This window comes from Oncorhynchus nerka, linkage group LG25 (assembly GCF_034236695.1).
Source record: "Oncorhynchus nerka isolate Pitt River linkage group LG25, Oner_Uvic_2.0, whole genome shotgun sequence".
In the NCBI taxonomy this organism is placed as follows: domain Eukaryota; kingdom Metazoa; phylum Chordata; class Actinopteri; order Salmoniformes; family Salmonidae; genus Oncorhynchus; species Oncorhynchus nerka.
Genome location: NC_088420.1, coordinates 27,505,707 through 27,520,785, shown reverse-complemented (window position 1 = coordinate 27,520,785; position 15,079 = coordinate 27,505,707). Strand labels below are relative to the sequence as shown.

Genomic DNA, 15,079 nt, shown 5'->3' with positions numbered 1-15,079 from the left:
TTTGTGGGACGTTCATTTGTTTCTCAACAGGACAATGACCCAACACACCTACAGGCTGTGTAAGAGCTATTTGACCAAGGAGGAGAGTGATGGAGTGCTGCATCAGATGACCGGGCCTCCACAATCACCCGACCTCAACCCAATTGAGATGGTTTGGGATGAGCTGGACCGGAGAGTGAAGGAAAACCAGCCAACAAGTGCTCAAAGTATGTGTGAACTCCTTCAAGACTGCTGGAAAAGCATTCCAGGTGAAGCTGGTTGAGAGAATGTCAAGAGTGTGCAAAGCTGTCATCAAGGCAAAGGGTGGCTACTTTGAAGAAACTGAAATGTAAAATATATTTTTATTTGTTTAACACTTTTTGGGTTACTACATGATTCCATATGTGTTATTTCATAGTGTTAATGTCTTTACTATTATTCTACATTGTAGAAAACAGTAAAAATAAAGAACAACCCTTGAATGAGTAGGTTTGTCCAAACTTATGACTGGTACTGTATACCTGCATATCCCAACTCCCTCCTGAGACACCCTTGGAGAGTGGGTTAACAATTAGGGTTAACTGCCTCGCTGAAGGACACATCGACAGATTCTTCACCTTGTCAGCTTGGGGATTTAAACTAGCAACCTTTCTGTTACTAACCGCTAGGCTACCTGCTGCCCAGGTGAATATCCTGGTACTGAGTAAAGTTCATGATAGTCCTACATAGTCCTATATACTGTAGAGCTAACCACAATTACCCTTTGTAACGCCAAGCTTTCAAAGACAGTGAAGCTCATTAAATATCATTGAATATACTCTTGAGTGTAAGAAACATTAGGAACATCTTCCTAATATTGAGTGCACCCATTTTCCCCTCAGAACAGCCTCAATTTGTCAGGGCATGGACTTCACAAGGTGTCAAAATCCTTCCACAGGGATGCTGGCCCATGTCGACTCCAATGCTTCACACAGTTGTGTCAAGTAGGCTGGATGTCCTTTGGGTAATGGACCATTCTTGATACACACGGGAAACTGTTGAGCATGAAAAACCCAGCAGTGGTGCAGTTCTCAAACTGGTGCGCCTGGCACCTATTACCATACCTCATTCAAAGGCACTTAAATATTTTGTCTTTCCCATTCACCCACTGAATGGCACACATACACAACCCATGTCTCAAGGCAAAAAAAAATCCTTATTTAACCTGTCTCCTCCCCTTCATCTACACTGATTGAAGTGGATTTAACAAGTGACATCAATAAGGAATCATAGCTTTCACCTGGATTCACCTGGTCAGTCTATGTCAAGGAAAGAGCAGGTGGTCCTAATATTTTATACACTCAGTGTATATCCACACAGTCATAGAAATAACTTGAATCTGCAGACAGCCATTTTGTTTCCATCCTGGCTCTGGGAGAAAGATTAATTGGCGGAAGTTCCATGTAATGTCTAGGTCGGTGTGAGCTGTGGTATTCTGTAGTATGCTGGATTACCCAATGTGATACTGCCATGAATTTTCTATAAGAGTGTATTGTTGTTATTCAGAGATATTTACACAACTTAGGGTTGTGAAAATAAACACACACACACACACACACACACACACACACACACACACACACACACACACACACACACACACACACAGTCCCAGAGGACGCAGAGCGAGACAAGCAGTTTCTCTGGTGTTTTCCACTGGAGGTTTGGCAGAGAATGACCGTTGGTGAATGAGACTACTTTAGACATACACTCCACACTCAAATTAACACACAAAGAGCCAGCGATTCAAAGGGGGAAAATCATTTTTTTAAAGCAGAAGAAAATAAGCTGTTTGTCGAAGAAGCTTAAAAAGAGGAAGACAATTCCCCGCCACATCACTCAGAAAACAAGGCTACACCAAAGCAGAATTCTCAGTAAAATGAAATAAAACCCATCTGTAACAGTTATTTTAGAAAACAAAATCAAAACAATAGTAAGGTGATGCATTTTCTGTGGAGAGACTAGAAGCCATTACACACTGCATGCAGCTACAGCAGTTCTGCCTGCCCTTTGACCCCCAATCCCTGACTCACACAGGCCCAACCCCAGAGAGGCTGAGGCATTGGAGAGTCAGACAAGCACAATATTTTATCTCTGTGAGTTTGTGTACTAAACCAGGGAACTGCAGCATTCTAAATAAGAAACTAGCAGATCGATAAAAAAGATAAACCCTACCAATAATAATAATAATGATAATAATAAAGAGGCTTTAGAGAGTATAAAAGCAACCAGCTGATAACGTTAGTAGATGAGTAGAAACTCCAGGTGGGCATACATACAGTACACATAGTACCAGTCAAAAGTTTGGAGACACTGACTCATTCAAGGATTGTTCTTTATTTTTACTATTTTCTACATTGTAGAATAATAGTGAAGACATCAAAACTATGAAATAGCACATATGGAATCATGTGGTAACCAAGAAAGTGTTAAACAAATAAAATTATATTTTATTTTTGAGATTCTTCAAAGTAGCCACCCTTTGCCTTGATGACAGCTTTGCACACTCTTGGCATTCTCTCAACCAGCTTCACCTGGAATGCTTTTCCAAGAGTCTTGAAGGAGTTTCCACATATCCTGAGCTCTTGTTGGCTGGTTTTCCTTCACTCTGCGGTCCAACTCACACCAAACCATCTCAATTGGGTTGAGGTCGGGTGATTGTGGAGGCCCGGTCATCTGATGCAGCACCCATCACTCTCCTCCTTGGTCAAATAGCTCTTACACAGCCTGGAGGTGTGTTGGCTCATTGTCCCGTTGGAAAAAAAATGATAGTCCCACTAAGTACAAACCAGATGGGAAGGCGTATTGCTGCAGAATGCTGTGGTAGTGTGCCTTGAATTCTAAACAAATCGCTGACAGTGTCACCAGCAAAGCACTCCCACACCATCACACCTCCTCCTCCATGCTTCACGGTGGGAACCACACATGCGGAGATCTTCTGTTCACCTACTCTGCGTCTCAGAAAGACACGGTGGTTGTAAACAAACATTTCAAATTTGGACTCCAGACCAAAGGACAAATTTCCACCGGTCTAATGTCCATTGCCCGTGTTTCTTGGTCCAAGCAAGTCTCTTCTTCTTATTGGTGTACTTTAGTAGTGGTTTCTTTGCAGCAAATTGTCCATCATTGACCTGATTCATGCAGGCTCATCTGAACAGTTGATGTTGAGATGTGTCTGTTACTTGAACTCTGTGAAGCATTTATTTGGGCTGCAATCTGAGGTGCAGTTAACTCTAATAAACGTATCCTTTGCAGCAGAGGTAACTCTGGGTCTTCCTTTCCTGTGGCGGTCCTCATGAGAGTCAGTTTCATCATAGAACTAGATGGTTTTTGCGACTAAAATGTTCCAGATTGACTGACTTTCATGTAATGATGGAAGACCCAGAGTTACCTTCAAGTAATGATGGACTGTCGTTTCTCTTTGCTTATTTGAGCTGTTCTTGTCATAATATGGACTTGGTCTTTAACCAAACAGGGCTGTCTTCTGTATACCACCCCTACCTTGTCACAACACAACTGATTGGCTCAAATGCATTAAGTAAGAAAGAAATTCCACAAATGAACTTTTAACAATGCACATATGTAAGTTGAAATGCATCCCAGGTGACTGCCTCATGAAGCTGGTTGAGAGAATGCCAAGCGTGTGTAAAGCTGTCATCAAGGGAAAAGATGGCTACTTTGAAGAATCTCAAATAGAAAATATATTCTGATTTGTTTAACACTTTTTTGGTTACTACATGATTTCATTTGTTATTTTATAGTTTTGAAGTCTTCACTATTATTCTACAATGTAGAAAATAGTAAAAATAAAGAAAAATCATTGAATGGGTAGGTATGTCCAAACTTTTGAATGGTACTATACTTACATAGCTAGTAAAGTACAGAGATATTCTGACTGACCAGGCTTACTCACTGACCAGAAACGAATAATCAGGTGTGTAAACATTCTCCTCTGTTGTGGCCACAACCAGGAATAAGCTTTATAAAAACTGCACCATGCTAAAGGTGGACATGGGGTCATCACATATCCCAAAGCCAGCCCTGCACACATAGGCACATCCCTTATCGTCCTGTGATACAGCCAGCAATAGCAACAGAGTCAATACTATACTGCTAGAACAGGTGAGTAAAAAGGTGTGATCACAAACAAGGCAGGCAGGAGTGCCGTCTGTGTTTGTAATGTGTGTGTTTGTGGGTATTGGCAGGGTGGCATTTCATGCAGAAACATTGCATTGGCAGTATTTGAGGTTGTATCGTCAAGGGAACATGCTTATCGCCCTGGAGACCAGGCTTCCCACCTAAACAGTCTCTTATCGAGGGATTGAAGTCTGAAATCGTCATTCCCCTCTCCATGCAGAAACCCCCCACTTCCCCACCCAGGCCTTCCTAACTATGTTCCTCTTATCTAATCATATCAGGTGTTCGTCACTTCTCAGCTCTGCCAAACAACCTACCAACCAACCTCCACTGAAACATGAGATGCCTGTAAGTGGTGGCCCCAAAACCCTTTTCAGTCAAAGATATTGGTTTTCATACAACTCCTCCATTATAAATGTAAAGTATTAAATGCAGGTGTTTAAACTCCCTACAAAGATGGTGCAGTGACCATAGAAACCTTTAGAAAGAGTTAGAAAAAAATACATTTTTGCTGAGGTTCCTTCAATTGACAAGAACAAACACCAACAGAGAAACACAGAGGGCCATAGAAAGCCAGGCTACACTCTAGATTCCATGAGTCATACAAATGTTGCCATTTTTTATCATAGAAATGAAGAACAAAGATTTGACACTTCCGAGCCCAAAAAGTAAAAACATAAAAAGGTCAGACATACATGAGGCCTAAAAACAAAATAGTCCCTAAATACAGGAAATAATTTATAGTAAATCAATCATTGGGACTCCATCATCAGGGAGCTGATAGTCCACGAGGACCAGAGGTGATACAGTACAGTGGCCTGTAGGTGTGTGAGTCAAACTGAAACTGTGTGTTTAAGTCTTTGGCTCAGTCTCTCAGATTCATATTAGGCCCAGTCCAGACCTCTGACACACACAACAACCACTCCTTTCTCTCTCCATCAGGTTCCATCTGGATCACATGATTCCTCTGTATCTGCTCTTCTCTTTCTTCCTCTTTGCATCCATCTTTATTTTCTTTGTCAAGCTCTGTATTTCTCAGACCTGAGTCCCTTTCGTTCTCTCTCTCTCTCTCTTCCCTCCCCATTCTAAGGTTCCTCCTCTCCCGTGGACACAGCCAGACGCATGGCCACAGACAGGTGGTCAGTGAGGCCGGCTAGCTGGGTGATGAAGCTGAACTCTTCAATGTCCTGCAGGTGGCGACAGAGAGAAGGTTCATGACATCACCACAATAGTTTCATGATACAACATTATGGGATTACAGATTAATTATATAAAGTCAGCGTAATACTAGATTACAACACAGTGTATTTTAAATCATCATATTCTGCACCACTGTGTGTATCTGAAAATGTATGTCGACCAGAATTCCTGCCATAGCCAAGTTTAATCACAAGGGGGCAGTTCAGTGCAACGATTGATAATGAGAAAAACTACAGCAGTAGTACGAGATGTTGTCCTGCACAGATTTGCAATCTATGCAAATAAAGTAATTTGGTTTTCTAATGATGAAAACATTGACCTAACCCTAACTCTCCTTTCCCAGTTTGTTTGATCTGGTCTTGATGCTCAGTCTCCTCTCTTTGCATGTTTCTACGTCACAACCTCCTTGGTATCTACAGGGTCTTTAGCCAGGGTTTACGCACCACTTTCCAGTCCTGCTGCACCTCCTCTCTGTAAAGGATGTAGTCGATCCTCCTCCCATTGCCTTTCAGGGGGATTTTTCTGCCCTTCTGATTAGGACAGTGGTTTTTATTGGTGGGGAACACCAGGTATTCCTTCCTCCCCTCCTCATTCTCCATCACTCTGTCAACAAAAACAACCAATAAACAACTTAAAAATACCATACAATTTCAACAGATATTAATATGTGTATATGTATTGTCTACGTGTGTGTGTGTGTGTGTGTGTGTGTGTGTTGATATTCATTGTTTTACTTACTTTTGTAAACTCTCTGGTGAGCTGACCTCCTCGTCATAAAGCCCACTGGTGTCCAGTAGTGTACCTGTTAACACACACACACACACACACACACACACACACACACACACACACACACACACACACACACACACACACACACACACACACACACACACACACACACACACACACACACACACACACACACACAACACTGTTTTTCTGATGTGCTTTTCTTTCAAAAACAAGGACATTTCTAAGTGACCCCAAACTTTTGCATGGTAGTCTTTATCTGGGTATAAAAGGGTATAAAACCATTTCTAGAGTGTTGAAAGTTTCCAAGATCACAGTGGTCTCCATCATGGCTAAATAAAACAAATATGGAACTCCCCAAACTCTGCCTAGAGCTGGATGTCCAACCAAACTGAACAACTTGGAAAGAAAGACCTTGGTCAGGGAGGTGACCAAGAACCCAATGACCACTCTAACAGACCTACATAGTTCCTTGACTGAGATTGGAGAACCTGCCAGAAGGACAACAGTCTCTACATCACTCTACATCACCAATCTGGGCTTTATGGGAGAGTGGCCAGACGGAAGCTACTCCTGAGAGAAAGGCACATGAAAACACGCCTGGAGTTTGCAAAAAGGCACGTGAAGGAGTCTGTGATCTGATGAGACAAAAATGTAACTCTTTAGCCTGAATGCAAAACGGTATGTCTGGAGGAACCAGGCACAGCATCGTGCTATTAGGATGCTTTTCATCAGCAGGGACTGGGAGACAGATAAGAATAGAGGGAACAATGAATGGAGCCAAACAGACAAATCCTTGATGAAAACCTGCTTCAGAGTGCAAACAACCTTAGACTGGGGGTGAAGATTTACGTTCCAACAGGACAATGACCCCAAGCATACAGACAAAGCAATGCTGGTGTCACGCCCTGGTCTAAGTATTTTGTGTTTTTCTTCATGTATTGGGTCAGGCCAGGGTGTGGCATGGAGTTTTTGTATTGTGGTGTGTTTTGTCTGGGGGTTTTGGTGTGTATGTTAGTGGGATTGTAGCTTAGTAGGGTGTTCTAGTAAAGTTTATGGCTGTCTGGAGTGGTTCTCAATCAGAGGCAGGTGGTTATCGTTGTCTCTGATTGGGAACCATATTTAGGCAGCCATATTCTTTGGTTGTATTGTGGGTGATTGTCCTTTATGTCCTTAGTGTCTTGATGTCCTTGTTCCTGTCTAGGTTAGGTTACATCAGTATAGGCTGTTTCGGTTTTCTTTACGTTTATTGTTTTTGTAGTATTTGTATTTAGATTCGTGTTACGTTTGTTTATTAAAACATGGATCGCAATCTACACGCTGCATTTTGGTCCGATCCTTGCTACACCTCCTCTTCCGAGGAGGAGATAGAAGAAAACCGTTACAGAATCACCCACCACCAACGGACCAAGCAGCGTGTCAACAGGCAGGAGCAGCCCAAAGAGGAGAAGCGCTATAAGGATTTCTGGACATGGGAGGAAATCCTAAACGGAGAAGGACCCTGGGCTCAGGCTGGAGAATATCGCCGCCCCAAGGAGGAACTGGAGGCGGTGAAAGCTGAGAGGCGCAGATATGAGGAGGCAGCACGGCGACGCGGACGTAAGCCTGAGAATCGGCCCCAAAAATTTCTTGGGGGGGGGCTAAGGGAGAGTGTGGCAGAGTCAGGAGTCAGACCTGAGCCAACTCTCCCTGTTTATCGTGAGGAGCCAAGGAGGAGACCAGAACCAGAGCCGGTGTTGGAGGTGAGCGAAACAGAGACTGTGAAGGAGTTAATGGGGAAATTGGAGGAGAGAGAAATGAGGGAGTTGCTGTGTTGGTGCTTTTGCATGGAATTCGACTGACAGAACGTGTCGGGATTTGATGGCACCTGGGTTAGCGCTCCATACTCGTCCCTGAGGTGCGTGTTAGTCGGCTGGTGAAGTTGGTGCCAGCCTCACGCACCAGGCCTCCTGTGCACATCCCTAGCCTTACACGTCCTGTGCCAACACTGCTCTCAAGATCTCCAGTACGCCTTCACGGTCTAGCCCATCCTGTGCCACCTCCACACTCTAGTCCTCCGGTAGCAGCTCCCCGCACCAGGCTTCCTGTGCATGTCCTCGATCCAGTACCACCGGTTCCAGCACCACGCACCAGGCCTTCAGTGCGCCTCGCCTGTTCAGCGCAGCCAGAGCCTGTCTCCTCTCCTGCGCTGCCGGAGTCTCCCGCCTGTTCAGCGCAGCCAGAGCCTGTCTCCTCTCCTGCGCTGCCGGAGTCTCCCGCCTGTTTAGCGCAGCCAGAGCCTGTCTCCTCTCCTGCGCTGCCGGAGTCTCCCGCCTGTTTAGCGCTGTCGGAGCCTTTCTCTTCTCCTGCGCTGCCGGAGTCTCCAGTCTGCCCAGCGCCGCCAGTGCTCCCAGTCTGCCCAGCGCCGCCAGTCTGCCCAGCGCCGCCAGTCTGCCCAGCGCCGCCAGTCTGCCCAGCGCCGCCAGTGCTCCCAGTCTGCCCAGCGCCGCCAGTGCTCCCAGTCTGCCCAGCGCCACCAGTCTGCCCAGCGCCGCCAGTCTGCCCAGCGCCGCCAGTCTGCCCAGCGCCGTCAGTCTGCCCAGCGTCGCCAGTGCTCCCAGTCTGCCCAGCGCCGCCAGTCTGCCAGACTCTTCCAGATCTGCCAGTCAACCAGACTCTTCCAGATCTGCCAGACTCTTCCAGATCTGCCAGTCAGCCAGACTCTTCCAGATCTGCCAGTCAGCCAGACTCTTCCAGATCTGCCAGTCAACCAGACTCTTCCAGATCTGCCAGTCAGCCAGACTCTTCCAGATCTGCCAGTCAGCCAGACTCTTCCAGATCTGCCAGTCTGCCAGACTCTTCCAGATCTGCCAGTCTGCCAGACTCTTCCAGATCTGCCAGTCAGCCAGACTCTTCCAGATCTGCCAGTCAGCCAGACTCTTCCAGATCTGCCAGTCAACCAGACTCTTCCAGATCTGCCAGTCAGCCAGACTCTTCCAGATCTGCCAGTCAGCCAGACTCTTCCAGATCTGCCAGTCAGCCAGACTCTTCCAGATCTGCCAGTCAGCCAGACTCTTCCAGATCTGCCAGTCAGCCAGACTCTTCCAGATCTGCCAGTCAGCCAGACTCTTCCAGATCTGCCAGTCAACCAGACTCTTCCAGATCTGCCAGTCAGCCAGACTCTTCCAGATCTGCCAGTCAGCCAGACTCTTCCAGATCTGCCAGTCAGCCAGACTCTTCCAGATCTGCCAGACTCTTCCAGATCTGCCAGTCAGCCAGGATCCGCCAGAAGTGCCAGTCGGCCAGGATCTGCCAGTAGCGCCAGTCAGCCAGGATCTGCCAGTCAGCCAGGATCTGCTGAGACCACCAGCCAGCCAGGATCTGGTAGATCTATCTACCTGCCTGAGCTTCCTCCTCCCGAGCTCCTCTCACTCCCGAGCTTCCTCTCACTCCCGAGCTTCCTCTCACTCCCGAGCTTCCTCTCACTCCCGAGCTTCCCGAGCTTTCTCTCACTCCCGAGCTTTCTCTCACTCCCGAGCTGCCTCAGTCCCGAACTGTCCTTCAGTCCCGATCTGCTCCTCAGTCCAGTGGGGTTCTGGGTGAGGACTACTAGGCCATGGTCGGCGGCGAGGGTGGACTATCCAGGGACGCGAGGAGAGGGGACTAGTTCCCGCGCCGGAACCGCCACCATGGACAGACGCCCACCTGGACCCTCCCTATTTGTTTTGAGGTGCGTTCGGGAGTCCGCACCTTAGGGAGGGGGTTCTGTCACGCCCTGGTCTAAGTATTTTGTGTTTTTCTTCATGTATTGGGTCAGGCCAGGGTGTGGCATGGAGTTTTTGTATTGTGGTGTGTTTTGTCTGGGGGTTTTGGTGTGTATGTTAGTGGGATTGTAGCTTAGTAGGGTGTTCTAGTAAAGTCTATGGCTGTCTGGAGTGGTTCTCAATCAGAGGCAGGTGGTTATCGTTGTCTCTGATTGGGAACCATATTTAGGCAGCCATATTCTTTGGTTGTATTGTGGGTGATTGTCCTTTATGTCTTGATGTCCTTGTTCCTGTCTAGGTTAGGTTACATCAGTATAGGCTGTTTCGGTTTTCTTTACGTTTATTGTTTTTGTAGTATTTGTATTTAGATTCGTGTTACGTTTGTTTATTAAAACATGGATCGCAATCTACACGCTGCATTTTGGTCCGATCCTTGCTACACCTCCTCTTCCGAGGAGGAGATAGAAGAAAACCGTTACAGCTGGAATGGCTTCAGAACAAGAATGTGAAAGTCCTTGACTGGACCAGCCAAAGCATTTCTGTATTTCATTTTCAATACATGTGCTAAATTTCCAAAAGCATGTTTTCACTTTGTCATTAGCTGGTATTGTGTGTGTAGATGGGTAAGAAAAACATTGCTTGAATCAATTTTGAATTCAGGCTGTAACACCGCAAAACGTGGAGTAAGTCAAGGGGTAGGAATACTTTCTGAAGTACTGTAAACTCCTATATATCTACACATTGGCTCTAGTGCACAATAAACTTGGCTTGGTTGAATATACGCCAACATCCATCCTACCATCTCTCACAGCATATAGCACTTGCCAAACATCACAGTGTCCTAGATAATCTTCCCTCTCCTTTAGATTCGGTTCCAGACCATAATTCTCCAGGTTTATGCCAGCATCTATTGTACTTATTTTTGGTCTGCACAGTGTGTGCCCAGATTGGCTGCTATAGGAAATCAAGCTTTTTCTAAAGAGGCAAAGCCTAGTTCCCTGACACGAGCACACCCACTTCCTCCAGTACCAGCCCAAACTTCTATCCACTCACCCAGAGCCCAAGGCTTGTCCTCCCCTGGCCCCAGGCGACATGGGTCTTTGTACTGGGTGAAGACGGCATGCTGCTGCTCCAGTTTATCCTCTGAAATAGAGAGGTGCAATGAGAAACAAAGAGGTGCTTGTCTGTACAGATCCACCAGACATTGGTCTAGATACATAAAATTATATATACAACACCCACAAGTACAATTTCTGCAGGATGTCAGAGAACAGAAGATTTTCACGCAGTCAGACAGCTAGCTACCTGAGGAGCAGTTGTCGAAATTGAGGTCGCCGAGGACAACATCAAAGGCCACCTGGTCCTCCAGACCCTTCTCCTCCGAGGGGCGGGACGTCATCTTGCGGAACTCCGCCCCCCACACCAAGAGCAGATCCAACTGCTCACAACGCACAGCTGCATCTCCTAAAAGATGGAGAAAGAGACAGAGAGAGAGGGGAGGGTGTGGGGGATGGAAATAAAACAATTGAGTGGCTTAGCTAAGCCAGCAAGGATGACCATGCTACTAAACATATTTGTATGGGGGAAGAGCAGGGATTGTCAGGAACCCTGGATGACGTATATTCAATGCTGATCATTTATGAGTCAACAAGACAATGCAAACATGTGTTCTAAATGTAGACAGTAATATAATAGTTGCCTCTGCCTGCACAAGCAGCAAAGGCCAAAATAAACAGAAGTAAAATGCACAAGTACACACACACACACACACACACACACACAACAAGCAGTAAGAAGGGAAAAATGGGCTATGAAAAACAAACAGAAATAAAATGTGCCCCGTTGCAAAGATGTATACTGTAGTGTGCAGCATCACCCAGAACATAATGAGGCTATTCTTGTACTCTCTCCCATATGTTTAAGTTGGCTTTAGAAATAGCCGTAGTTCTATAATTAGCTGACTCTCAGAGACATGGGAGGCTCCGGAAATAGCAGAGAGATCTGTCTTGGTAAAAAATTAGACCCAGAGACCAGAGGCTTTAAATAGGCCTGACACTTAAAACAGCTTGAGCTTGTCTCCATGGGAACAGAGGATGTGTGCGGGTTTGATGCATCCATTTATCTTATACACCGAGGTAGAAAGCTGAGTAGTCTACTACACACTAACCACCTTAAACCATCTGCCTACAACTGTTGTGTTCACACACTCACCTGTACAGGTACAATCACACTCACACCCTTTTGTATTCTATAACATTTGTCCTATTTCTCTCTGATATTCACATTAGACCACAGAGCCAGAATAGACCCATTCAGACACTAGAGAGAATAAGTGTTATGGCTGGGATCCAATTAAAAAAGCAGCTCAAAATGTATTGCTTTGTGGATGTGTATTGTTCTCAACGTACCTTCAATGGCATGCAGATGAGTGCAGGTGAGATATCCCACAACTCTTTGCTCCTGATGGGAGGTGCCTACCTGCACCTGTAGAGAATAGGGAGAGACAAAGAGGAAGTTAAATATCTCTGTCAACAAGTTGATCGAATATTGAATTAGAAAACATTTAATACCGCATTTATACCACCTTCTCTGTCATTGGCCCAATCCCAAAACTCTCATCCTCCATCTGTCTCCTCTCCCTCCCTCTCGTCTCCCCTCTCCAACACTCTTTTCTCTGACATTGTCCCTCAGTGGAGACAGTCTGTCCGTCACTGTCTTGATTTACAGCCCTGAATTGGCTATGATGAGCGTGGAATGAATGGAGAGGCTTTTACTGCAGATTACACCGGGTCTGTGAGACTGGGCCAAAAATGGATACTGAATGGATGGACTGGTGCTCTTGAGTGTAAGGGATGGGTGGACTACACAGAGGGGTGTAGGGTATAGGGGCCGATTAGAGTATTTGATTGTGTGGGTTGGAAACACACAGTGTTCTGAAGTCTCGCGCAGAATCAGTAAAGGTCTCTTTAAAGACCTTTATGAGGAGATCTCTGAATAGGTCTCCTCTGTGATCAGGGCTATTGTAAATTGGATTAGATTTGATTACAGTGTATTCAAGTTCTCTGTTCAGACACTGTGCAGTCATCCAATCACTGAATTGCAGTCTTGGCTTGGTCTCACCATCAAGGCCCTCACAGTAAATGCTGAGGACCAATAAAGCATTAACCCACTTAGCTAGACTTTAATATGAAATGCAAGCTTTACATTTTAGACCTCAAACATAATAAATTCAGTGACATTTCCACCCCACAGAGATTTGCAACATTAACTCAATTAAGATGCAGTAAACTCTATGTCCAGCCATAACCTGACACACTGTACTGTCCCTGACCCATCTGTAGAGCTGGAGCTGCTGCCTCCCTAACCCTCTCACCATGCCCCCCTCTCTCTCCCCCTCTCTCTCTCTTTCATCTCCTCTCTCTTTCCCTGACTGTATCCCTGTGTATGAATATTTCAGAGGCTTATCCATGCTTGGGTAAGTGTGTGCTCTGAAACTGACAACAGGCCTGAAGGGAATCAGGGGTATGTGTCTCTGGCCTCTTGTGTGTGTGTGCGCGCTTAAATGTGTGCGTGTGTGCACATGTGTGTGTGTCGCTGTGTGTTTGTGTTTTACTTAGGCTGTGTGAGAAAATAAATATATTATAATGATGATTATGATAATTGGAACTGACTAAACTAGTAGCAGAGTAAAAGGTCCATGTGATTCCAAAGAACTAGATATGTGACCCACTTTAAATTCTCCTGCACCCAGACCTTTGTCTCTCTCATCATGGAGACTAGAGAGAGGGGCCAATACCTCTACAGTACACCATTACTGTGTTCAATGCTTAAATAGACTTTCACATTGACACATGCAGAGTAACAGCAAAGCCCTTTATCCACCAGGAGGGAAGGTGATTTAAATCAACAAATGGAGTCGACCTCAGCACTGAGAGGAGAAGCTATGGGTTTATTTATTTAATTGATCTCCATTTGATGTGAGCTTTGAGTGGGCCTGACCCTGTTTTGAGGTTTTCTCTGTAATTCAAACCACACACGCACGCACGCACGCACGCAACACACACACACACACACACACACACACACACACACACACACACACACACACACACACACACACACACACTTCTTCACCCTTGTCCTTTGCGGTTTTAAATAATAAATAGAGGGCTAATTGTTGAGACTCAAATTATTTAATTACTGGGTTGCTCACTCTTCAGGGAGACATTTTTAATTAAGTTAATATCTCTACACACTCTCCTCCCCATATCCCTCCCTTCCTCCCTCCCTCCTTCCCTCCCTTCCTCCCTCCTTCCTTTTGCCTCCAGAGCTCATGTCTTTGTAATGTTTGAGTCTGTCACTTTGTATTGGAAGTGAAATCTGCCACTTTCACTTCATGTAGGTCTGCTTACACCATAGACTGTTGGAGGAAATGACCATGTAATATTGATTTGGTCACAAGACTCCCAAGCTTAGAGAGAAAGATCCCTGGGATACATCATTGTTTCTGAAGCCCAGTGGCATGTATTCATGGATGCCAAGGGAAGCAAGCCTTGCTTCCCCAAATATTTCACCAATATATATATATTTTTATCACAGCACCCCTCTGTCTCAGTATGTGTAGTCCATGTATCTGATGCTGTCTGGACCAAAAGAGTATGACATGTTGCGGCCGTAGCATTTGATGATTGATGCCAGCAAGCATTTGGCCTCGGCTGATAAAAGAATTATAAACTAATTAGCCAATCAGTGTTGAGCTGAGCTCAACTGTGGGTTGTCCTGGTGCAGCGAAATGCCCCCAAGGGAGGCCAGTTTGGATTTGGCTTCAAAACAATCAAATCACATCCTAAGCAAAACGTAATTTTAGTTTCTGGCCTGCTTGTGTTGATGTCCTGCAGTAGCTAGCTTGCTAAATCGGCACTTTCCTAAACCATGGATGGAGATGGGGATTTAGATGTGGTTTTGACTTCATCCTCTGTACAGGCCAATGATTATGATGACGATTATGATCTAATCATAAATTAACTGGCCTGAGAGGATTGAAGTTCAATATCTAGCCTAGTAGGCTCAGGTTAACTAGCTAGCTAACTTAGCTGGTTCATTGTTACCCACGCGGGAAAGTTAGGTTAGCAAGCATTTTAACTAGGTAGCCTATGACAGAGCCATAGAGAGTGGAGGATGGTATTGGCGCTCAACTAGTCTACAAGTAGGGTGAGTAAAAAAATGTT

At 45.4% G+C, this 15,079-nt stretch overlaps 1 protein-coding gene across 1 annotated transcript in view; it reads right to left on the bottom strand.

Moving 5' to 3' along the window:
* Nucleotides 1-1,763: 1,763 nt before the first annotated feature.
* Nucleotides 1,764-15,079, bottom strand: part of LOC115109304 (sphingomyelin phosphodiesterase 3-like) — a 51,649-nt gene continuing 38,333 nt past the window's right edge. The window contains exons 3-8 of the mRNA XM_029634069.2: nucleotides 12,260-12,335; nucleotides 11,157-11,315; nucleotides 10,905-10,994; nucleotides 6,094-6,157; nucleotides 5,799-5,958; nucleotides 1,764-5,342 (exon numbers count right to left, since the gene is read on the bottom strand). Coding sequence (XP_029489929.2) covers nucleotides 5,241-5,342; nucleotides 5,799-5,958; nucleotides 6,094-6,157; nucleotides 10,905-10,994; nucleotides 11,157-11,315; nucleotides 12,260-12,335 — 651 coding nt within the window. The 3' untranslated portion in view covers nucleotides 1,764-5,240. The remainder of the gene's footprint in view (nucleotides 5,343-5,798; nucleotides 5,959-6,093; nucleotides 6,158-10,904; nucleotides 10,995-11,156; nucleotides 11,316-12,259; nucleotides 12,336-15,079) is intronic.